We start from the raw sequence: 26,580 nt of genomic DNA on the forward strand, positions 1-26,580 counted from the left end.
GGTTGGTGATACCTCACTGTGCAAAACCAAAATTGTCCACTTTCCATTCATTTCAAGGTTGTTGAATATTAAATGCAGAAGGTAATATTCCGTTGAAGCCAACATGCCACCTTTTAATTAGTGGAATGGGCAGAACTAAACATGCCAAAACACTTCTCACAATCCATTTCATTCTCACTTAGAAATATCTTCTGCAGGAATGGCAATAGTGTGGTGTTTTTTTTTTTCCTAAACAGATTATCATAATAAGCCTTTAAGAGTGAGAAAAAGGCAGAAGAACCCATTAGGTTTAATCCAGCATCAGTCTGAGAGCTCTAAACCTCAGGAGTGGGTATTATCTTAAACCTAAGACGGCAGCTCTTTTCAAACAGCATAAAGCAGCATCTTAATGGCGAAACCCGGCACCACACCCTGCACACACCAATCTGAGGATGAACCATCTGATCTTTATGCAGTCGATGCGTGGATACACTGAGGCAGCCAAAGTGACATCATCCCAAGAGCACAAGATGTAAACAGAAGAGTTGAACTCAAGTTGTCCTACACAAACAGTTTTGATGGGCGCCAGCTGGGACCTCATGGGTGGAGGAGCAATAAGAGAGGGGACGAAGAAACGGCGAGTAGAAGACGCAGCAGGCTGAAATGAATAATAAAATATGAACATGGAAAGGATCTGTGTTTGATCCTCTACTCCGGGCTGTAGCTGTCTTGTTGTAATGAAGGTAACAAATGGTGCTGACAACCTCCCGTGTATAGCCAAGGATTTGGTAGACAGATTGAAATGTCTTTGTGAAGTCTGTGACAAACAGTTCCTGTTGCAGTTTTTGGAATTCCTTTATAGAAACATGCCTACTGTATAATAATGCTGGACCTAAAAGGATTACCTTGACCAAAGAATTATATCTGAGCGGGAGAATACTGGCACACCCATCTGAAGGGTATCCTTCCAGTAGAGAAAACACAATAAAGTGCCTTCTATGATGCCCTTCCAGTAGAGAAAACATGGTGAAGTGCCCTCTAGGGTGTCCTTCCAATAGAGAAAACATGGTAAAGTGCCCTCTATGATGCCCTTCCAGTAGAGAAAACATGGTGAAGTGCCCTGTAGGGTGTCCTTCCAGTAGAGAAAACATGGTGAAGTGCCCTGTAGGGAGTCCTTCCAGTAAAGAAAACATGGTGAAGAGCCCTCTAGGGCGCCCTTCCAGAAGAGGAAAACATGATAAAGTTTCCTCTTGAGTGCCCTTCAAGTCGAGAAAATGTGATAAAGTGCTCTCTAGGGTGTCCTTCCAGTAGAGAAAACATGATGAAGTACCCTCTAAGATGTCCTTCCAGTAGAGAAAACATGGTAAAGTGCCCTGTAGGGCGCCCTTCCAGAAGAGAAAGCGTGATAAATTTTCCTCTATGGTGCCCTTCCAGTCAAGAAAATGTGATGAAATGTCCTCTAGGGTGTCCTTCTAGTAAAAGAAACGTGATAAACCGCCCTCTAGGGTGCCCTTCCAGTAGAGAAAACATGATGAAGTACCCTCTAAGATGTCCTTCCAGTAGAGAAAACATGATGAATTACCCTCTAAGGTGTTCTTCCAGTAGAGAAAACATGGTGAAGTGCCCTCTAGGGCACCCCTCCAGTAGAGTAAACGTGATAAATCGCCCTTTAGGGAGTCCTTCCAGCAGAGAAAACATGGTGAAGTGCCCTTTAGGGTTCCCTTCCAGTAGAGATAACATGATAAAGTGCTCTCTGGGGTGCCCTTCCAGTAGAGAAAATGATGATGAAGTGCCATATAGGGCTGCCCTACATGCTAGAAAAACTTTCTGCCTGTTGGTGCCTCACCACGTGCAGCTGGTGACCTTTTTATCTTTTCTGCCCCTGCCCCTCATACAGCCTGACTCCGCTACTAGAACACCACTTATGTATACATATTTTCAGGAGACGTCATCACTTGTTGTGATAACCTTGAAGTCTCGGGGTGTGCACTGCAAGTCAGGACTACCAAGTAAAGGTTCAGGGAAGCTTGAAACAACTCAGCTGGTGCGCCTTCAAGCTGTTAACACTGGCTTTGAGTTGTGTGATAGCTTGTGTTGTACTAAAATGATTTCCTGTGCAGAAGCATATGAGCAGTTTTGAGGTTGCTTTGAATGCTTGAGATATTCTTGTTTTTAACACTCCCAAGACACACACACTCGTCAGCTGTTCTCTCATCCAAATCCAGCCCTGTCACTACAGCTCTGGACCCCAGCAGCAGGCACAAAGAGGTACTACTCCATTACCAGCCTATTGCGAATAATTGCCGGTGATACAGTAATAGGAGCGACTTGCAACGCGTAATGACTATCACCTTGATCCCACTAAGAGTTGTGAGATCGAACAATTATCCCGCTAATTTCCCTCTGCCAGCTTCCTCATTTCATCGTGTTTGGAGTGAAATTTGAATCACTGGCTTGATTTTAATTATTCCATTTGGAAGCATTCATTCCTCATTCCTCCTTAGTTTAAAATGACTGTCCGTCCTGGCAGCAGGGAAACAGGATGCTGGAAATGGATCGTGCGTACATCTGTGACACGCAGGGTTTCAAGATTTCCCCAAAACATGAATCACTTTAATGATTAAAAAGAGAGTTTATCCCGTGAGTCAGTTACTTAATTAGGAGGAAATCTCAAGTCCTAATTTTGAAGCAACCACATTACTTTGGCGAATTTTTCAATAATCCATCTGTGAGGCATCTGTCTTGCTCCCGGATCCAACTATGCATTCTCCCACCAGCTTGTTGGGCAGATTCATTACATGCCCTGTATGGAGCAGACACCTGTTAATGGCCGCTAGGAGGATAACAGAAACATGTGGATGGGGAGTAACCTGACGGCTCTAAGGCCTTAGACAAATACCAGTTTGCAGGTTTAAATCCTGTTTATGACCTATGATGGATGTTCTCCCCTCTCTCTGTGTCAAATCCCCTCTATCACTTTCAGGTGTTATAACACAGCAGAGACCAGGATGTGGTCAACCAGGTGATTGATGTTTCGAATACCAGGAGTGAAATACCTCAGCCTCCCTTAACTCTGAACCCGGAGCTTATTCAGGCTGTACATCGAAGCTATATAGTGTGTACACAGAGTGAGATACTCAAACCAGACTTTCTTATACCTTCACCAGATATGGTGGTTTGGTATATTGGGGAAATTTAGGATTTACAGAACATTTAAAATACAGTTTTTGTGGGTTTCAACAATCTTTGGCTGCAACGCATGAGCTTGTAACGACCATAGTAAAGTTTAACAGGTTTAAAGGGACAGTGTGTAGGATTTGGCGGCATCTAGTGGTGTGGCTATACAGATCGCAACCAACTGAGTAACCCTCCGCTCACTCCTCCCTTTTCAAGTCTGCAGTAACGTGAGCTGCCGAGTGCAAAATCCTTATCTTAATAACTAGGATAATAACGTGTTAACGCAAATTTGTTGTCACGCCACTAACGCATTAACACAGTTGATCTTTCAGAGGTTAGGCTGAGTTTTAATGCTTGAATGAAAGGTATCATATGAAATTACAAAACCCAAGGAATCCATTGGTACCAACCACGTCATAATAGCTTATCGTGAAAGAGGCTAAATAATGCTCCAAACTTACGCAAAATTTTGGCGAGGAAAAACTGTCATGGCCATTTTCAAAGGGGTACCCTTGACCTCTGACCTCAAAATATGTGTTCTATGGGTACCCACGAGTCTCCCCTTTACAGACATACCCACTTTATGATAATCACATGCAGTTTGGTCAAGTCATAGTCAAGTCAGCACAGCCCCTGTTGGGCTTGAGTTTGCCATGTTATGATTTGAGCATATTTTTTATGCTAAATGCAGTACCTGTGAAGATTTTTGGACAATATTTGTCATTGTTTTGTGTTTGTTAATTGCTTTCCAATAACAAATATATCATACATTCGCATAAAGCAAGCATATTTGCCCACTCCCATGTTGATAAGAGTATTAAATACTTGACAAATCTCCCTTTAAGGTACATTTTGAATAGTTAAAAAATGTGTAATTAATCATGGACAATCATGTGATTATTCGCGATTAAATATTTTAATCAGTTCACAGCCCTAATAATAACACTAGGAGCAACGGAAGTCAGACGGCGGCTGGTGGTACCACGGTTTTTGCATTCTGCCGCTCACGTTACTGCAGTTTCACAAGCAAGTCGGAGAACTACGGTGTTCTTCATATAACGTTAAAACATGAAAGGCTCTCTCTAGAGCCAGTGTTTGATTTGTCTGTTCTGGGCTACTGTAGAAACATAGTGGAGCAACATGGCAGACTCAGTGAAGAGGTCCCGCTCCCTATGTAGATACGAAGGGCTCATGCTAAGCTAACAAAACATTTTTTTAGTTTTCTTAGTTTCAGGTGATTATACACTAATGAAAACGTAGTTATGAATATTATATTCTATGTTACACTAGCAATATGCAATTCTATGACTCCATTTGGCATTTTTCTGTTCCCTAACCAATCACACTTTATAGGCTGTTTTACCCTTCGATATGACACATGAGGAGAAAAATCTGTGCAGCATCAGAAAACATGGTCAAGGTGTGGTGGGCAACAACAACAGGTCTAATCTGATGTGCTGTGTTTTAGTCGGACTCGTTTGTTCAATTTTCTTTGCATTTGAATCACATCACATTTGATTGTGCCTTTAAAAACTGTACAGATGATAGAAATATGGTATAGAAGCCCGAGGCAAGCATAGGGATATATGATCATATAGCACCCACACACACAGTGTGAATGACACACACAGACACACGCACACACACACTATAGCATTACATGCAATCAAATGAAAGGATCCTCATTGTGTGCTTTTCTAAAGAGAAAATGGTTCCCCTGATGAGAGAGAGGGGGAGGTGGCGGAGCTACCGGCAAATAAGAGCCACAGCAAGTCTAGTGCAATTGCAGCTGAGAGGAGCTTGTGTAAGCAGCTGAAAGTGGAGAATGAGTGCCCTCCCCTGGTCGCATACTGTCGCTTTCCTGCAGAACTTCACCTGTGGAACTCTGGGAAATCAAATTATCAACACAGACGCATAAAAAAACAAGGCTGCAGAGTCCATTTTCAGAAAGCATTTTTAAATTCATTTTATTATTTTATAGCTAATTTACAACAAGCGCTTCACTGAACTGGAACATTTTATTTTGCTTGATATTGTCATCGTTAAATATATTTTTCTGCATCAGTTGACTTTGTTGTAACTTTGTAATCAGTCTTTTCTGTAAAAATTCATATATTTTTATAAGGAATATCACACTATGATACGGATGGCTGAGAGAGAGATATTAAGAAATACATTGAACCCTCAAATAAAGTAAATTGAAAACATATTATTCCATTCATGGATGTGTGAGTGTGTGTGTGTGTGTGTGTGTGCGTGTATATGTGTGTGTGTGTGTGTGTGTGTGTGTGTGTGTGTGTGTGTGTGTGTGTGTGTGTGTGTGTGTGTGTGTGTTGCCCACCCAGGAGTGTGCAGATGTTTTTGCTGTGTTTGAGCACTTTATCTGGGCTGTGGCTCTGATGGATCCTGTACTCGCATCAATTCAGCAGTGTGTGTGCACGGCTAAATCTGAAGCCACACAGCACTCCAACATATCTATATCTATATTTACAGCATTTCTGGCCGAGACCCAAAAGCTCTCTCAATATGAAAAAAAAAATACAAAAATATACAGACTTGAGATGTGACAGTTCTAAATAAATAATAAATCATAAACAAAAAAACTTGATACTTGTCATTCACGAGCTTCAGCTGTTCCACCTTGAGCTGAGAGAAGCAAGTGAGCCAAAATAAACAAACAATAAATATGAATGATCACTTCCATCAACACTTCCACCTTCACTCTTATAATTCAGAACAAATTATAAGTAAATACAAACACATGCTCGTAAAACCGTCCACCGTCGTGTTTTCTACCTGTAGCATATAATGCCAGTCAGTGCAAACTTTATAAATACTGTTGTAATCTGAGACACACGTAAAACCATCTTCATTGCATAACATCATAGCAGTATTGCACTACATCTTCGTGTGCGCGTCTCACTCTCTCGCTCTGGCACACACACACACACACACACACACACACACACACACATACGCACACACCACCCATTAATGTATTATACATCATAACCACCAGTGGATGTCATAAAGGATAGATATTCTCATATAGCATCATTTATATTTTATACACAACACACGTTTTCTTGTCACCCGCACGCACAGCAGCAAACACACGTATGCACGCACACAATCACACACAGCTGCATTGCACATGTGTTTCGATTAGTTTTTCGACGCACATAAGTCAAATAAGTCAGTTCAAAGCTCTAGTGTGAGGTCTGCTTTACATTGAGTTCTTTCTGTGTCGCTTTTTGCTGCGTTTTACAACAATAAAAATGGGAAATGTGAGTAAATTCAACAACCAAACTGCACCCAAAGGAATCAATGGAATATTGTTTGGAGATGTTGATTTTTACAGACTTAGTCCCGTTAGAAATTGTCATAAAAAAGATATATGTATATATTTATATTTATATTTATATTTATATTTATATATATAGGCCATTTATTTGTTAAACATGACTTAGCTTTAATTTGTGTGGACACAAGAGGGAGAAAGAAGCAGAGAAAAAGTGGAAGAATAAAAGAAGACCTATTCCTCCCACACAGAGGAGTTGTGCGCACACACAGAGACCCATGCGCACATACACGCACACAAACACACACGCACACACACACACACACACACACACACACACGCCATGGCTTTTACTGCGGCCACTGGAAACGGTGTGTAGGTCTGAGGGATTTCTTTTGGAAGAGTGGTCGGTGAGTCGGCTGTGGTGCGATGAAGCTAACAGCTCTGCTGTTTGTGCCTAGAGAGATAACATTCATCCTGGATTCTGACTAGCAGGTCAGAGCAGCCAGTCGCCCTGTAGAGGAGTGTGCTAGGTTACAGCTGAGGTTACAACTCTACATGTGTGTGTGTTGGTGGATGGGTGTGAGAGTGTGTGGGTGCGTGAGTGTGTGTGCGTAAGAGAGCAGAGGCTTAACATAATGTCAGGTTTGGCCTCTCATGACCATATCTCATGTCTCTCTTCCTCCTTCATGAGACATGCTAAAAGAACCTCCTCCACAATAAGAACGTGGGAGAAGGAGAACACACCCTACTTTCTTTCTTTCTTTTTTCTTTTTTTTTTTTTTAGTCTGATTTTCCATTGTTTTTTGTCTCCATTGTCTTTGAGGATGCATGCACAAATTCAGCATATGAGTTTTTTATCATTATAATTATTTGAACTGCCTTTAAATAATGCCTCGCGATATTCAACATGGTGTGATTGAGCAAGTGTCAGTCTTGGCGCTGAGGTGTTTATTCTGAGTTCACGCTCAGAACCAAGAGGAGATTCACGTGAAAAGGCTTCTCGTCAAGAGGGACTCAGCAGGATCTGGGCGCCCCCCCCCCGTTCCCCGTTCTCAGTCGTCCCCCTTTCCTGTCCTGAGACAAGGCAGAGCTGACAGGAGGAGGGGGAGAGAAAGCCAGGAGGTGATATAAAAAGAGGGGCAACTCCATCTCAGACATAGGCGCCTAGAGGTGGTCAATGGGGGGCTTGAGAGAGGTGTGGAAGTTGAGGTGGTTTTAATACTACCTCGGGGTCACCCTCTACTCTCTTTCAAGCCCTGTTCAGACCTAATGTCTTGTGTCCAGACGTTGTTGAGATCCAGATGGACTGCAGTTCACACCTGGCATCAGAATGCATCTGAAATCTCACTTATGATTGGATTTCGCTTCACATTTTGCTTTTATCTGTTGGGAAACTGCATCTAAAACAGAGAAAACACACTAAGTTGTTTGGCAGCGCTAAATCAACTGTGTTTAGGACATTTGCGTCCCCAGTTTTGGATGCTGTATTTAGAGCTGTTCACTTGTGGCCAAGATGCATTTTAATGCTGAGTGTGAACAGCGCCTCCATACTCAGTCCTGCCTCATAAAGTGGAATACCGATTAAGTCTTTTCTCTCAGTATCTTTCAGTCTAATTACACATCGCCGCGTTCACGTCTGTCTCAGAGTCTCTTTTTTTGGTATCGTTCTTTGCCCTCGCTGTGTCACTTCCTGTGTTTGTCTCTGTGTTTGACTTAGTATGCATTTGTCTCTCTGTGTCATTCTCAGTGATTGCCTAAGCACTGACTTTGCTGGAGGACAGACAGGCAGGCAGGCGAGGCTGGCTTGGCCGTGAGGGTGAAGGGTGGTATTGTCGGTTTGGTGGTCGTGAGAAAAAGGGGATGGTTTGGGAAGGGGTGCAGCATCACAGCCTCTCCCGGGTGGGGATCCAGATGTAAGGCCCTGATTGCTCCTCGATCACTGTCTTTACTTTGTGATAGACCTCTTCAAAGCTGTCCCCTTCCACGACAGCTGCAATAGGACACAGGATGTGTGAGGGAAAACAATGAGAGAGACAAAAATGACAAGCAAAGAGAAAAGAGAGACAGTAAGAAGCAGGAAAAAATGGAGGGGGGAATAAGGAGAGGGACAAAGGAAAGGAAGGATGTTATGTTTGAGAGGAATAATCAATTATGAATACCATTTCATGATTGTAATATTGTGTGAAATCACAATGCTAAACAACAGGAACATTTTCATTATGTGTGTCTCTCTACAAAGTCCCCCACATATTTATTCAGTCTCACACATATTCTTTCAGCAGCTGATAAAATGTCACATGTGACAGCTGTTCACAATTTGTCATAAATTGTAGACAGCGCCGGATTTCTGAGGAAACCTAACATCCACATTCTGTCGACCGCTGTGATTTGCCCTAAATGTGTCCCTTAAATGTTAAAATGTCCTCCCAGAAGGCGTTCAATCTCTCATTTAACTCATTCAGCTCTGCCAGGAACATGAAAAAGTGAAATTCATCTTTGTGTGTGGATGAGGAATGTTTTGTCATTGGCATTTGTTGGCATTAAACAGTTTAAAAAAGAGAAAAAAGTGATGAAGTGAAATGCACAAATTATCACCTTCTAGTGTGCAGCAGTAAACCGGAAATATGGACTTGTTGTTTCATAAATCTTGTAGTCACAAAATGGAGGATTTTTGACTCCACATCAAATAGATTAGCGTGGAGCGGAGTGCAAACACGGGTGTACTGCTGCCATAATCCAAACTAAAATCCACTACATGATACCAGTTTGCTACTTAGAAATCCCACGCTCTGTGTGTACACATCATTTCTGTGTGTTTTCATGTCATATAGACACAATCTCTCCGCTCTTACCCGAGAAACACTCTAGGAAGTCTTGTTCTAGTTTGAGGGCTCGGTCCATTCCTTTCCTGGCCTGCTCCTCTGTCAGGCGAGTGTTGATCTCTCTGTTGATCACACACATAATCTTCATTCTAACACATGTTTTCATGATGTGTGCAGCATATTCATATGTCTGTTAACCAAACATTTCAAAATGTATAAAGAGCTTTTTGAAGTACATACAGGACATTCTCCAGTGACTTGGGCCGGACAAATATGGCGATGGGATGAAGCTGAGCTGCTTGTAGTCTGCGCACAGCATTGGCCGATACGTCCAGGATGCAGTGTTTCCCCTGCTGCTTGTGCACACATACAGGGAAAGAAATGATAAGGATTAATAGATATGCTGATATTTTAGTAATAACTTTTAAATTGTCAGTTTAAGGTACAGTGTGTATGATTTGGCGACATCTATGTGTGTGGTTGCAGACTGCAACCAACTGAGTACCCCGCTGCTCACTCATCCCTTTCCAAGACTGCGGTAACGTGAGCTGCCGAGTGCAAAAACCGCGGTAACGGCGGGACCGCGGTTTTGCACTCTGTGTCTCACGTCACCGCAGTTTGTGTCGGAGAACTATGGTGGCCTTCAGGTAACGTAAAAACGTGAAAGGCTCTCTAGAGCCAGTGTTTGGTTTGTCCGTTCTGGGCTACTGTAGAAACATGAGCAACATAGAGGACTCTATGAAGAGGACCTGGGCTGCGGTTGAAAAGTAAAAAAATTACGTCCTAACGTCTTTTCTTAACCACTTTCCCTTGACCTCGATGGAAAACGTCATGAGGTCAAAGAAAGGTGAGAAGAAGAAATTCAGAAGGTCTTAGGAAAGACAACCGTGGTGTTAAAAGAATCCGACTGGACTTACACTATAGGCTCTGTAATTATGATGTGACAGTGGCGGATGTTAGTGACGAGGGTCTGCCATGGTGAAACTACAATGTTCTGAAGATGGACTACAAAAGGTGTTGCTCCCCCCCTAGCATTGTTAAATAGGTCTTTCAATGACAGGCTCCTTCACCCCCGGTGTGTGAAAGAGAGATACCACAGGTCCTCCTGCTGCCTGTAACACTTTATCAACATATAAAAAAGGATCATCTGACCTAACGAGGACAACCGGTGAAAATATCACTTTATTACAAAAGTTGGAACTGAAATAAACAAAGGAATATATGATAAATATTGAATTAATTGTTTGAGATATGGAGGAGGTGTAGGACCATATACTTCTTCCAACTTCTTTTCGGAGATGTAATATTTATTTATGTTGATTATTTGTTAATTGATTGTTTACTGTTATTTTTATTTGTTATTCTTGTTTGTTTTTTACTTAGGTATTTGTTACATGTTCGAAATAAATAATTAATTAAAAATAAAGTGAAACAAAATGGCTGTCACTGTCCACTCATATTAGACATGAATCCCAATTAGTGCATGAGTGTATGAAAATAATATGCAAAATAAGCATATCGTTTGTTATTATGAACGGCCGAATTGTGCGTCGCTTTAAATGGTGCGGCCACAAGGAATTGTGGGATGTTGTTCTCTCTTTTCCTTTGGTAACGGATGGTCCAGTGTATCCTATGCTAAAGGAGGTATTAAAGGAATCATTGAAGCTCCTTTCCTCAGCATTTGGAGAATTCGAACAGCTCTTGTCATGGCTGTTACTTAATTACTTCCGGGTCATTTCACTCCGTTATGAACCTTCCTAAGCAAAAAGGACTATTCGACCGCAGCCCTGCTCATTCAAAGCTAACGAAAACACAACAATTCTTAGTTTCAGGTGATTATACACTAATGAAAACATAATTATGAATATTATATTACATTTTTGCCAATAGATCCCCGAAATGTTACACACTGTTCCTTTAATTTGGCAACAAGTGACATGAGAGGTTGTGGCTTATTGCTTTAACTTTTTTTTTTTCACAATTGGAGCTAAAAATATTTTTGATCACTGACAAATTCATCATGTATAAACAATATTATTGTGCCTGATCTTATAATTATTGTACAAATGATTAGTAGAAGTAATTAAGCCAATTGCTAAAAAATAATTTGAATTCAAAACATTTTTTTGTTATTATTGCTATTAATTCTTATTTCCTGCACACCTGCTCAGCCACCTCACGGACACTCTGGACACTGGTGCCATACAGGTGACTGTTGTACTGGCCCGCCTCGATGAACCGATGGCTCTGGATGTCCTTCTCCATCTGTTCCCGTGACGACACAAAGTGATAGTCCCGCCCATCCACCTCATACTCCCTCTTGGGCCGCGTGGTGTCTGTCAGGGGGGGAAGAACGAAACAATCAAAGCAGCACGTACACTCTGAATCTTAAAATGAAAGCAATTACTTCTCTGGGAGGGATGAATTATGCAGACGTCACCCTAAAATGGCTGCAGGTGGCAGCAGTGACACAGAAAATGAAAACCAGAGAAACGGATCAGTCTCCATGACTGACAGTATAATTACTTACGTGGGACACAAGATCCAAACTTATCAGGGAACTCAGACAACAGGTCATCATTTATCCTGTCTTTCACAGGACCCAGAATGATGATGGGCCTCGCGTAATGAACTTAGCATAGAGAGGAAGAGAGAGAGAGTAGGAGCATTCAGAAAAGGGAAATACAAGCAAAAATGAAATGTAATATAAAAGATGGCCTTTGTGTATGACCTTACCTTCCACTTGGGTGACAGTCTCATAACTTTGTGAGGTTTTATCTCTCCCTGGTGACAGAACATAGAAGCATTCAGACACATTTCTTTTTATCATTACAAATGACATTTAGATTTATGAGTCTGTGCGTGTCTGTATTTTTGTGTGCTGAATGTGATGTACTTTTAAATGTCGCAGCTAGTACGTCAGATGTCTTTATTAACAAGAAGAGTAAACACATGACTCTGTTGGAGGCGAGGTGTGCTTTAGACAACAGTCCAGAAGAAAATGTGAGTAAAAGATGTGTAATGTTCACAAATTGGTGGTGAGGGATTTGGAGATGACAGCAATGCCAAAGAGTCGCGTGTAGGCAGGGAAGGGACTGCTTCAATTGAGCTATTAATCTTGTTGTGGATATTACAGAGTGTGTCTGATTGCTGTTTACATCAAATTTACATTAAGTGTATGTAAATAAAACAGGAAGATATTGTTTGTGTATGTGCAAGCAAATTGTGTTCCTGTGTTGCTGTCCATTACTACAGTGGTCAGTCAGTAACATGTGTAAATGGCAGTTTGCAGTGTCAATACACAGTACATTTATGCTTCATACTAATTACCTAGAGTGCCCAAGCTGTCTCGACCATGGTCCTGCAATAGAAACCAGAGCAGAGATTTACACACTGGTAGGCAGTTTGAGAGAACCAGCCACAACTCATTCAAACAACTCTGGTGAATGAACTTACCCTCTCTTTGGTGTTAACACGAGACCACTCTTTTCTTTCCACCCTGAGGAGGAAGAACAAAAACCTTTAATCTTGGAGACAGAATCAAGTTGGAAAAATTGAACCAAGGTGTTTAATAATTGTTGAAACACAATGAAAGATAAATCAGACCTCCCACACTCACTCACAGGGAAAAGTCTGACCTGTGCTTGCTAGGGATGAAGCCAACCTCCTCAGCTTCGTTCTGGGGGCTGACCTTACGGGCCTGCCACCACTCCTCGTCTCCGCAGTCTAACACATGCAGCACATCCCCAAACCTGAAGCCCAGGGCCTGACTGAGGAAGCCACAGTCCGCAGTCTTGTCGTAGTCAAAAAGAGCCCTGGGTGACGGAAGAATTCAAATCAGTCACTAAATAAAAAACGTTTAAATTCTACTTAACCACTTGAATACCAATATTATGATCTACCTTCTTACATTTTGCTTAAGTAGCTTCACAGCCTGATTACAACATTTTGTTTATCACGTAGTTTGAAAACAACACATATTGCTTTTTCAGCCAATTAGGCTGTTGTCAGGCTATTAAATAGGCGTTATCAGTCGCTATAAGCCCCATAGATGTGGGTCAATAGGGGCCTACTACACTCAGTAGTAAGTTCTATCTTCAATTCAGATAGATCACCGAAAGAAGGTATAAAAGAACACGACAGTGACCTCTAGCAAGCATAGTAATTATGACTGGAGCAGAAGTGGAAGTCAGGTGCTGTAGTATAGACAGCGTGAAGCTCCATAAGGGCTGGAGGTCGAGGACAGTGGATGGGACACAAAACACAGGGTTTTCACCCAGGAAGCCAAAGTTTGCATCCTGTGTGAAACCAACAATGTGTAATTGTCTTTGTGGTTGTAGTTATTTTAACCCTAGACGTAATGGTTTCCCTAAACTTAACCATGTGGTTCTTTTTTTTGTCTAAACCCAAAGAAGTTGTAGTTTTTTTTTGCCTAAACCCAAAGACGTTGTTGTTTTAGTTGCGTTCAAAAGGTGACGTTTCATTCAGTTTTACAACATCTTAGAACATGTTGCTTTTAAATTTCACTTTCACTTTTACAACGTAGTGGGCATAGTAGGCTGCTAATGACCCACATCTATGGTGCTTATAGCAACTGATAATGCTTATTTAATGGCCTGATAACAGTCGAATCGGGTAGCTTTTTACAGTGCCTTTTAAAGTGTAAGTTGCTTATATAGAGAGAAATATCCAAATACAAGATGCCATTTTATTAAGGCTGCCCTAAATGGAAAATTCTGGATGTCTATCCAATGGATACACGGAACAGTTATTACGGCTAATAGAAAATTCAAGGTGTAACCACATTTCTGCATAAATTGTCATTAATTAGACAGTATACAGTACAATAGTCTAAACAATTTAGCTAACAAAATGTAGAGAAAAATCAAGGAACATGTTTAAGCATTTCATAAAGATGAAAGAAACCCTCTGTGATGTATGGAAGCTAAGAAGCCACATGGGGGCATCCTACTACATTAGTATTATTGTAATACTGTTTCCGGCCACCAGTGGCAGCACTGAGCGCTGTGCTTCTGTGCAGGACTGCAGCTGCTGAGCGAGCAAGAAATCCTGCGCCATCTTGGATTTATACCTGTAAGAGTGTGATTGATTGCCCATGTTTTCCATCGACATAAGTCGTTTTTTTTATTAATTTACACACCCTTGATACTGCTGTGAAGTCTGCTGAAGTGTTGCTGAGAAGTTCTCCTAACCCTGTAGTTGTTTTTATTTCCAGTTTTCATCGGATAAGCAACTTTTAGCCTGTAATGGGTGATTCTGTCAGACTCTCAGAAACTGATAGGTACAGTCCTTCACACAGCACACAGCATATATCAGGGTTTCAGCGTCCGAAGTTTCAGCCTGTTTGTCCGGGAACACAGTGGACCAGGCCCAGGACCAGGACCAGGACCTCTGGACCCCGAAAGCTAGCATCAAGTATACTCACCTGGAGCTGAGCTAACGTTTTTGTTATACCGCAAATAATTTAAGCTAACTTAAGTTAGCTTAGGTCAGGGGTCAGCAACCTTTACTATCAAAAGAGCCATTTTAGGCAAAAAAATAAAAAATAAAAATCGGTCTGGAACCGCAAAACATTTGAGCATTGTGATGAAGGTAACACAGTTTATAGTCTAAGTATATAGTATATAAGTCTAATGCAGTGAGGGACAAAGAGCTAATGTACTAAGGAGTATTAGGGCCACATTGAGGGAAAAAACATCTGAGATTTACAGAATAAAGTCATAATATTATGAGAAAAAAGTCGTAATATTATAAGAATAAAGTCATAACTTAAGTTATGACTTTATTCTTTATTCTGTAAATTTACACAAACAAGTCGTGATATTATGAGAATAAAGTCATAACTTTACACAAAGAAAAATCGTAATATAACAAGAATAAAGTCATAACTTTACGAGGAAAAAAGAAAATAACACGTAAAATTACTACTTTATAATATTATGATATTTGTTCTCATAATATTACTTTTTTTTCTTGTAATGTTATGACTTTATTCTCGTAATATTATGTCTTTATTCTGGGAATCTCGGATTTATATTTTTTTCCTCAATGTGGCCCTAATACTCCGTCGTACCGTCGTACCATAGACCTACAACAATGATAAATAAAAAATGAAAATTTAAACAAAAAAACAGTTATTCATTTCCACAATTTTTTTTTATAAATCCACAAGGAGCAACTGGAGAGGAGCTAAAGAGCCGCAGGTTGCTGACCCCTGATCTAGCCACTAGCAGTAGTCACTGCGGCCAGAAGCGGAGATAGCGGTAATGGTTAACGTTAATGTCGTACAGTTGGTCTATATTAATCTGAGCACAAACAACAGGCTGTCAAAAGCTCGTATTGATTGACAGAATAAAAAGGAGACCCAACTCAGGCCGCAGAGGAAGCAGGACGGACATGTTAGCATCTCGAGACGACGGGAGTTTTGTAGGGAAACTACAACAAAATTGCAAAGGGACAACTCCCAAATAGCACTATTTCAGTAGCATATTTCGTCCCATTCTAAGCTATGAGGAGGCCATTGAGTCACACCTGGACTTTGTGAGTTTACACAGAAAATCAAGTAAGAAGTTCTTCTAAAGGTAAGACGCATTACTTGGATGTTTTTGCTCACTGTGGCAGCTGGTTTTCAGCTTGAACTGGTTGCACAGATTGTGATGATTATCATGAACATAACTTCTGCTTTGCATTCATCTCTTTATGACACTGTTTATATTGTGCTATTGTCATATCTTGTATTATGTCGCTGGTTGGTTGGTTGGTTGGTTACAGTGGCGCTGTTCAGGGTGCTGAAACAGTGGTGAGCTGCTCAATGTATCTGGACTGATTGCAGTTTAGCTCTGATACTGTATATGCTTACCATATTATATAAATGTGTACACATATTGTGTGGACGTGATGTTAATCCAAGCCTATCCTGGGGTTTGAGCAGTGCTTGCCTTAACTTCAGTTTGTTAAGAAAGATCTGCCAAAGGGGTTGATGGGGTTGGGTGTCCAGCTATACACCCTGTGATTGATAATCCATTCATTTTCTCTATGGACACTTTAGAAAATCCCTATATTAAAAGTTGTAAGCCATTAGCCAGCATAAGCTAAGACATAAATCTTGACCTTAGTAAAAAGAGAAAAACATAAAAAGGCCAAAATGTGTAAAACTGTTCCTATTGGCTTTTAAGACGGAATGAACTGCTCTCCTCATTAGAGCTTTTGAATGAATTGGACCCCCATTCTACTCACACAGTATTTACACTCACATACTGTACATTTATTTCTTTTTTTTTAATATTGTATGTAGTGTATTGTGTGATCTATTGTACATAGTGCCTCATATTGTCATTTTGTCTCTCTGTTGTGGCTTACACTCCCACAACTTCGGATCCTCTCTGACTTGTGCAACTTAGGATTGCCTGCGGTGTCTACAGTTAATCATTTCTTTCTAATAATCAAATTCCCTCCGGTGACAATGACTCATATTCTCACTTTCAAAACTCAACATTTCAGCTCTATAAAGGCTTTGCAGTTACTTCATACTTTTAAAACGGTTGGCACCATAACTGCGCTTTAGTGGATGACTGGTTTTGCTCAAATTATGACTAAATACGTGACGATGTCACAAAAAAATTAAGATTTGTAGGTGCAGAGCAATCCAGTCGCGTCACATATAAAATCTTCTGGTCCTAAAACAGCTGCATTGATTGTAAGGGAACTAATGTCAGATTGCTGGTTACTTTAACAAAGCATATCGCTGACATTTGTTTTGGCTAAATATGCTTAACATAATGTTGACTAGTGTGCAAATTTAGATGCATTTGCATTTGTGTGAGACCTGATGTAGAAGCCTCTCTTTGGGTTGCTCCTTAGCGTCGTGGTCCCAGAGCCCATACTGCTGTTCATCAGCTGTTCCCTCAAATCATGGATCTTAGCCTCAAAACGGCTGTACTCTGAAACAGAGAAATTCACACAAGTAAAGACCTTTTGGCCTACACTCAGACACATCAACAGTTTGTATACCTCAATTCAATTTAGAGTATTGATCTAAAAGCAGTTAAAAATTATATTAACAATTTTATGTTAAAATTGTTTTTTAAGACACCTTATGGGACTGATTGACTTTAAAATTTGTATAATATAAGAAAAGAGATATCTTTGTTATGTATGACAGTAGTGGCTTTACCATCGGGTCTGTACTGAGCAATAATGGTCACCGTCTGGCCGGCGTTCTTCAAAGCTGCAGCTGCCTGTTCGTGCGTGGCCATACGCAGGTCCACGCCATTCACCTGATGCACACACAGACACACACAGCATGACCGTTAACAACTGCAGCTGAAAAATCACTTAGTGCAACTGTAGATTTAGAATGCATTAATGTGTGGTTGGCAACTTTAGGAAGATAAAAGTGTCTTTACACTGAGGATCTGATCGCCCTTGTGCAGCTCTCCGCTGAGGTCAGCTGGCCCCCCTGCCAGGATGAAAGAGATAAAGATTCCCTCTCCGTCCTCTCCTCCGACGATGTTGAATCCCAGACCAGTGGAGCCTCTGTGGATCAAAACTCTGCGAGGCTCCCTGGGAGAGAGATTGAGGAGAGACAAAAGTAGACTGTCATGTCATCAATACAATCACTGATATGGCTAATCCTACTACTGTTATAATAAATCAGAATACAGTACAGGTTTAGCTGAAAGATCAATGCTCACCTGGGGATGTCATCATCTCCCATCATGCCATGCAGAACGGGAGAAAACCGACTAGGTGAGGTGGGAGTGAGGGCTTGTGGGTAATCTGACCCGAGATAGTTGGGGTGGCTGAGTTCAGTGTCCATATGGGAATATGCTGGAAAAATACACAAAAACCAAAAGAGGTATAATATATGGCGTTTCCACCGAATAAATGCACTTGTGGAATGTAATATTTTCTTCATGTTTAGTATGAAAAATTCTCTGTAATCATCTCATGAAAGCCAATTGCAAAAATGACCATGCTCAGATTCCTTCATTACAAGGGCATACTTTCATCAAGAGGCAGATTTAAGTCAAGGACATTTTTTGTGTGGGGAAAAAAGGAAAAATCCCTTAACATGTACACCTCAGCTTTGAGTTTTCACAGAACTCCCACTGTAATTTCTTGTGATTTAGAACGAACAACATGTTCCCTCTACTTTATACTGCTTTTTCAAGTCTGAAGAAAGATCTCTCATTTTTTGTGGGTGTACATTCTTGGAAATACATCAACTCAAAGGCAAGACATTTAGTGACAACGTTTCCTGGTGTGATTTTTCGCTAGCACACAGTGTAGATTTTCACACAGAGAGTGGCTTACTGCTGGTGAGGTCCGGAGGGTTGTAGGAGTTGGTCAGGAACAGGTTGTTGGGCTTTTGCCACCCTGAGGTACACCACCTCGGCTGTGTTCTTCAGAGCCCCCACCGCATCCTCATGCATCACGTCCTCAAGACACACGTTGTTCACCTGATTGTTCACGACAAGCAGGGAAACACAATCAACACTGTCTTATCTAATACGATACAGTTTCACTTTCATTTCAGAGTTTTCATTCACATATCTTGAGGTTAAAGGTCAAGGGAACCCTTTGAAAATGGACACGCCAGTTCTTCCTTGCCAAAATGTAGCGTAACTTTGGAGCGTTATTTAGCATTCTTCCCGACAAGCTAATATGACATGGTTGGTACCAATGGACGTCTCAGGTTGTGGAGACATGGTAACAATCAATTCCTTAGGTTTTCTAGTTTCATATGATACCAGTATCTTCACTCTAGCTTTAAGACTGAGCCCGCTACAACCTCTGAAAGACAGAAGAGCGGCCGGCGGATTGTTAAGAGGTTAACAGTTTATATAATAAAAGATCGATACTGGATGCCTGTGTATCGATGCAATATTGCCAGATACAGATACTATGCTGGCAGACTCCAGATCAGCTCTGACTGGTTGTTTTCCTCAGGTCTGTGAAATCCTGCAGATGCCATTAGGAGCATCGGAGGTCACCGGAGGACACAGAGGCACATGATTTTTTTCAAATTACCTGTCTCATGCACTAATGTCAGGATATAGTGATAATAAAATGTATATTTTATAAAAATAACTCCTTTTAATCATATTTGCTCCATTTCTACCCACTGCAGCTTTAACTACCTCCGTGTGTTAAGGTTACAAAAAAAAGAACATTATTACATCTGACTTAATATAGCCATTGACGGTGAATGTATTTTTGAACAGATTCATAATGAGCAGAATCATGTCGCCGTGTCCCATTTAGAGGTAAAGCATTTGCTCAGACACCATTTAGTAGAAACCAAGCACCATTTTGAAGTTACTGCTGTTGAGCTTGCCATCAGCTGCTACATTGCAGTCTCTCTCTGTCCTCCAGCAGATGGCAGTAACGCTGCTTGAGACTCACTGTGGCAGCACTCCTGTTAAACATTTATCACATCCTACACAGCTATTAACATATTAATGAAAGTAATTTCAGGCCATGAAAATTACAGCTGTAATTTATCTTGGCTCTTGATACATCAGTGCTGCTTGTATACACACTTGTGAATGTGTGCTTAAAAGGTGAGACTCTGAGGTGATCAGTGACATGTATATATGTGTGGGTGTATATCTCTCCATGACCAACCGCTAAGATCTTGTCCCCGATCTGCAGACGGCAATCTTTATGAGCCGCTCCGCCTTCAATGATCTTGGTGACATAGATACTGTTATCTCCTGGTATGTGCTGGTTTCCCACCCCTCCAGCAATGCTGAAACCTAATCCTGAGAAAAGGGAGCGATGAGAGAGGCAGAGAGTGAGCAAAGGAGGTAGGGTTAACACAGAGCAGATTTGCTAAATCCAGAGGGCACAGCTTAGCCGGGTATAAAGCATCCTTAAGCCCACACAAAGGCGTCGATGCTGTACACCAGTCCACACTTCCACATACCTTTAGGCCCTTTGATGAGTTTGATTTCGGTGACTTTCTCTGCTGCTGGTTTTCTGCGGAGGACATAGAGGCGGACGATAGCACCTGCCTCCTTAAGGGCCTCCACAGCTTGGCTGTGTGTCACCTCCCTCACATCGACATCATTCACAAATAGGATGCAGTCGTTCACACTAAGAAACGGAGAGAGACGGTGAGAGAAAGAGGGAAAAATACAGAATTAGTGTTTGTTTTGGTGAAGAAATCGGGTGTAATCCTCCACCAGACGAGGTCAGGAGCAGTCAGTCTCCAGCTACAGCTGTGTTGGGGATCCAGTTTCACCACAGACATCTGGCCTTTTCCCCCAACTCGCAGTATCCAATATTAACGAGGGTAGAAAACCCTTCTGCTTGGTCTAGCACGAGGGTTAGCTGCAGTATAGCTCTCTTTAGCGTTAACCGTTCCTGAAGATGTTGAGGAGTTGATATGTGAAGTGCAAGTGACAGCCTGTGTGCCGAAGAGAAGCTGATTTTCAAGCAAGAAGATTTTGATGAAATAGTTATTTTCAGATGCACACATTCTTCCTCCAAGGGCCTAAAAACTCCACTTATCACTATTCCAGTCATGTGTTTAAAATTGATTTTCACGGCCGTGAAAATTATAGGGTGTAAAATTTTGTAAGACTGAAATAATTCTCGAGGGCTGCAAGAGGTTTAACAAATGAAGCTTAGCGAAAGTTCAATCAGGAAGACTATCTTCATGCTCGCTCTATTTATTTACATTCTCTCTCTCTCTTTCTCTCTCTCTCTCTCTCTCTCTCTCTCTCTTCTTCTCTGAGGGCGTTCACTCTTCAGTTCAACCAATCAGATTTTGCCACGACCTCTGTGAGCCAATCATCTCGTCGCTGTCAAACTTTAAATCTGTTCCTTTCTCTGCTGCTGTCAGCTGTCATTTCAGTGTCAGATCGATGCAACCCTCCTCCACCCCATTCACCCCCAATTTTCATCACAACCACCACATCCACTGAGCTCATCAGAAGTCTTGCTCCACATCACATCCATCCACATTTTCAGTAGGAGTGTAACGATCCATCGATCTGGATCGATATATCAATCGAATGATCAACGATACAATATCATCAATGCAAAGTGAAAACATCGATACATATCATCATCTTTAGGATGCACCTTTATTTTGAAATTCCCATGGCACATCTGTTTCACCATTTCCGTCCGGGTGCACCTCATTTCTAAACACAGTGCTAGCGGCGCTCACGGGCGCTTGGGTTATGCTTTCTGCACGGAAGTGAGCTGGCGTGGAATCATGACGAGGAAACGAGTGCCATTAGCGGCATAACGTTAGCGGCGTAACCTTAGCGGCGTAACGTTAGCGACGGTGCGGTCGGCAGAGAGAGAGAGAGAGAGGGAGAGAGAGAGAGAGAGAGAGAGAGAGTGTGGGTGTGATGGTGAGTAGCAGAGAATGAATGAATGAATGCATGACTATTTTGGTCATGGGTTTCATACACTCTCTGTAATAAAACATCTAAAAGCAAAAATCCTATCAGACAGTGGAGCCCTGAGACAAAATCTTATCAAATGGGGGTCCGTGGTGTAATTTGTGTCAGTTTAGGCGTCCTTGGCATGAAAAAGTTTGGGAACCACTGGGTTAAGCTACAGTTTTTTTGTCTGTGAATAAATGCTAAAGCTCCTCAAGACCCAAGCCAAGTTCCTGTGTCTTGCTTGCTACCTGCTGGTTTAAGTGAAAGGGGTGAAGTTAGCAACAAATTCAGCGCAGGTTCACTTACAGTGGGCTGTTAAGGTGGACCCCCTGTTCTCCTTTTATTGACAAGCGGCTCACCAGCATTGACCAGCAACCAGACCTCCAACAACAGGAGGTCTATTTTTATTCTTTTTATTTAAAAGAATAGATTGTTTTTCATTTAAATGCCTGGAAGAGCCCAGTAATAACATTTTCAAATTATATTTATATGCTTTTTGTGAAGTGATTTAAATGGCATTTGATATCGTGTCATATTGATCGCAGGCCCCTGAATCGAATCAAAATCGTATCGTGGCAGACTTTGTGATATCGGTAAATGTTGTATCGTTGTCCAAAGAATCAATATAATATCGTATCGTGATGAACCTGGTGATTTACACCCCTAATTTTCAGCCATTGTTCTTCACCCCTTCACCACCACCAGTGACTAGACTCCATCAGGGAAATATTTATACAGCTCATGGCATGACTACCCCCTTATAATGATGACACCAGGGTGGGGTCTAATCACCAAAGACTCCTCACATATTTCTTCAACTTTTCCTATTGTGCACACTATGTCAAATACATTTATTTAATTACTCTTAAGCCTCATTTTCAATTAAGTCTTTCCTGATTCACTGACCTGATCTGATCACTAAAGCGAACTCCAAAGGGAATCAATGGCTGCTGACATCTTCATATAGAGAATTTTACACTGACACAGTCTGAGCTGCATTTTGTATGTGAGGCAATATTATATCTTTTTTGTATGTAGAGAAGAGCACATTTTTATCATACAGTAACATATTTTGGAATGCTGGCAATGCTAGTGCAACTACTCCATCATAGAGCATCCTTTAATGTTCTCTGTAGCTCTATGCTCATAGGGATTTACATACAACCTTTATTCAGCTATAAAGAACAATTTATGTACATACTGTATAAAATGTTCCAAATTAGCACTATTAAACCATACGTTCATAAACCTCACAGAGTTCTTTATACTGCTTTTCAAAGGTTTTTCCACATAAATCATAGGAGCCACTGAGTCACTCGATGTGGAAGGCAGAAAGAATGTTTTTGTGTTTGAATCATCAAATAGACAAAATACTTCAAACCACCTTAAAGCAACATGAATTATACACCCACAAATTGCAGGTTTGGTAAGGTTTTCAAGGAATTCTGTTTTTCTCCGATGCGGAGTAGTAAGGATCAAAGCATTTTCCTCAAGATATTTAAGATATATTACACATAGCAGACAATAAAGGCCAAAAAAAAAACTCCATTGTATAAAGGGAAATATAAGCGTTCTCTCCCGGCCTGCTTTACACTCTGAAGTCTTTCCAGATGGACGTTTATAAGTCAACTGTAAAGAGGAGGATGCCTCTGTACATGGCTTATTTATATGTTATTGAAAATGTTTATAAATGTACAAGACTCTTTTGAACCTCCAAAAAACAAAAAAGCGACAATGAATAAGTCAAAATTTTAGACCAAATACAAACGGTAAAGGAAAATGGTTGAAAGACCTATAAAAGTATAGATAATATTAGTTGGGTAGAGACGTTCGGATCTTGAAGTAAACAGGCAGGTCTTCTCTGATGTAACTTTGATGCTGAGCAGGCTGGACAGTCAGTAGGCTGTAGTTCTGTGTATACAATACTTTGGACTTAAAAGGAAGAGGTGAGGTTCTACTTTGGCTGTTTCTCTAAGTGTGTTTGCTGGTAGGAAAGTGACTGGCTGTCGGAATCAGTGAATTCAAAAGAAAATGTGCAGGAAGGTGGAGAGAAAAGGCCGGGTAAATGGGGACAGGAGAGCAACGTTTCTTTCATCTGAAACCTGATTCGGCCTAATGGGCCCATGGGCTGTTATGATTGTTGGATTTTATATTTGTGGAGTGTGGGAACATGAATGCATGAAGGCTGGCTTTGTTTAAGGGTTTTTACCTCAGCCGTCCATCCTGAGCCGCGGCTCCTCCAGGTATGATTTTGGTGATGAAGATGCTGGGGTCGTCGCCCACATGAGGGTTGTCTGTTCCTCCTGCTATGCTGAAGCCCAGGCCTGAGTTACCCTGCAGCAGCAAATACAAACAAAAACACATTATTCACATCACTTCATCAGGAGCATTCGACTGTGGTTTTAGAGATTTTCAGACAGTCATAGTTGAAACCATGTCTACTCTATGTAAATATGTCTGAAATCAAGTTTAAAAGATGATTTTCTTAGACTCACTCTTTCCAGTGTGATCTCCTCATATTCGATTTCCCCTTCTGTCCCATTCACCTGTAAGGAAGGGATGTTAGTGTCATTTAAAGAAAATTGGATTTTAAGGAATTTTGCAATTATTTTAACAATTATTTAACTGTACAAATGATTTATAAGCAAAGATATCAGTTTAAAGGCCTTTACATAATGGGAGCGTGACGAATAAACGTCACAAACATCTGCGACTATTTTGCATCAAAACTATTCATACTGACAGTGATGTGAATTTGCGACAGCTGCAACACTTGTTCAATAAAAGGTTTGAATAGATTCATGCAGGCACCTACCGGGATCATATTGACCCGGAGCAACATCTGGCAGTCTGTCTGAGGTAAATTGTTATTGCCTAAGCTACTGTAAGCTATTTTATTGAGTTTTCTTTTAGCCAAAGGCTCTGAGTGAATTTAAGTTAATGAGTATATGTCTAGGGCTTTTATTGTGAAAGGATCTGGTAAATGCTGCCTTTGTCAACGTTGAAAGGAGAAATAAAATTTGCTGTGTTGGTTCGGACTACAAAGCCTCCATGTTGTTGTCATGGTTGTTCTACACTACAGTGTACATTGTGAATATCGATTCCGCACAACGTGATTGGTTGATGCCTTTATTTGTGGTGTGAAAGCTCAGACAAATCAACCTCTTTCTGAAAAAAAATTAGGTTTTTTAACATAAAACATTTTGCGTTCTGTGTGAATGTACTCGTGACAAATATTTGAAAAAAAAATACTGTAAAGGCCTTAAATTTTAAAGTTAGCTAATGTTGATTCAGTATTTGCTCTCTGGGCTTGATCATCATATGTTGCTATTCATCAACTGACTCATGTGCTGATTGGGGGATTTCCCATCTTCAGCTCCTGAACGCAGCATCATCAGCACCAAAATCTAATTATATCATCTCTCAACCAGAAGTTCTGTCCACTAAATTAGATCCAGAACCCTCTTTGACATACTGTACGCACGGATCAGCGTGCTACCTGCCTGGTTGAAAATAGCAACACCATTCTTTTAGTCTAATTCGCCTTCTGGCTGAACATCAGCTTTACCTCTCTGCAATTAAGCAAGTCCCAGAGGAAGAGGGAATTTAAAGAACTTCACTGTTTTTGGTGTCTGACCTAGAAAACAACTTTTCTTAGTGCTGTAGTGGTGCAGAAATACTGGTCTATGGTGGGAACATAGAGGCTTTTCATTCTCTAATCCTCGTAATTCATGACAATATGTTCAAGGTATTTCACTGCTTTCATTGTAGAAAAGGCGTCATTAAAGAACTTTGAATCAAATTAAATAATGTTTCCGTTCAGTCTAATGTATATAAAGAAAGCTCATTTTAATTAAAAGGGGTAAAATTAATTACTTTTATTATTTCAGATTAAAACAATGCCTACCTGTATGCTGGGAAAGGAATGGCGTTACTGATAATACAGACTGAATATGAAGGCAGTTAAGTTGAGCCTAACATAACAATACAATAAAGGGAAGATTAAACATAATCCTTACATATGGGGAGCCATCAAGTGTGTCGGTGTTTCACCACCACCGGAGGAGTATTTCCCTGGAGGCAGAGAGAAAGGACACATTATTAAGAAATAATGGCAGAAACTCAAAGATGAGGCAGCTCGTGGATCAGCTCTCAGTATATCCCTGAATCGTGCAGTCACAGCCAAGACTGATGGCCATTTTAGCTCTTAGCTGTGATAACACTGTACTCATTCTACTGTGATTGTCACTCTAAAGGATAGGAGGAAAGGATGTTACTATTCACCCATGATGGACACAGAAATGATTCATGCTAGACCCAATGGTAATTCCAAACTCTTGGTCTCCTGGTTGAACTATAGGGGTTGGAAAAAAATAAATTCACCTATGTATCTTAAAGTTTTTTTACGATTTTCAAATACATTTTTCAATGCTAGAAGTGATATATTTGCTTCATTTGCGTCTATGTGGAGGTAGAAGGAAGTTACCACTTTTATTGTCGTAGTCAGAGTAATGCGACGTCATATACGTTCCGTATTGGTCAACCAAAACAAACAGTAGCTGGCCGCAATGAGGAAGTACAAAACAGCGGAGTGTCCGAGTGGATACGACTTGAACCCTCACATGTTAAATCTAAAGTGGTAAACACTACACATACAGTAAAGTATGGAAACACTTTGCGTTTCACACATTGCCAGGTAAAGCAGAGCTACACATCAACGGCTAAAGCTGCATGCTCACTCTGTCATGGGCAGTCTAGGTCTTTGGCGTTGAATTACAGTATAGCTTGGTGGTACTGATGCTGTAAATGACTATGTAGCGAATACTGTGGACGTGGCCATCTGCCTCCCGCCCACCAGTCGTTTCAAAACAAA

The 26,580-nt window shown here is 41.0% G+C and overlaps 1 protein-coding gene across 1 annotated transcript in view; it reads right to left on the bottom strand.

The window, feature by feature from the left end:
* Positions 1-5,096: 5,096 nt before the first annotated feature.
* Positions 5,097-26,580, bottom strand: part of LOC119475517 (disks large homolog 4) — a 55,516-nt gene continuing 34,032 nt past the window's right edge. The window contains 21 exon segments of the mRNA XM_037748317.1: positions 5,097-8,450; positions 9,313-9,404; positions 9,523-9,635; positions 11,446-11,618; positions 11,813-11,914; positions 12,019-12,066; positions 12,613-12,643; positions 12,739-12,781; positions 12,921-13,097; positions 17,129-17,243; positions 17,477-17,579; positions 17,709-17,865; positions 17,997-18,132; positions 18,619-18,673; positions 18,675-18,764; positions 19,933-20,069; positions 20,234-20,403; positions 23,917-24,041; positions 24,203-24,253; positions 25,727-25,756; positions 25,758-25,781. Of these exon segments, the coding sequence (XP_037604245.1) occupies positions 8,344-8,450; positions 9,313-9,404; positions 9,523-9,635; positions 11,446-11,618; positions 11,813-11,914; positions 12,019-12,066; positions 12,613-12,643; positions 12,739-12,781; positions 12,921-13,097; positions 17,129-17,243; positions 17,477-17,579; positions 17,709-17,865; positions 17,997-18,132; positions 18,619-18,673; positions 18,675-18,764; positions 19,933-20,069; positions 20,234-20,403; positions 23,917-24,041; positions 24,203-24,253; positions 25,727-25,756; positions 25,758-25,781 (2,079 nt within the window). The 3' untranslated portion in view covers positions 5,097-8,343.

This window comes from Sebastes umbrosus, chromosome 17 (assembly GCF_015220745.1).
Source record: "Sebastes umbrosus isolate fSebUmb1 chromosome 17, fSebUmb1.pri, whole genome shotgun sequence".
Taxonomy (NCBI): Eukaryota; Metazoa; Chordata; class Actinopteri; order Perciformes; family Sebastidae; genus Sebastes; species Sebastes umbrosus.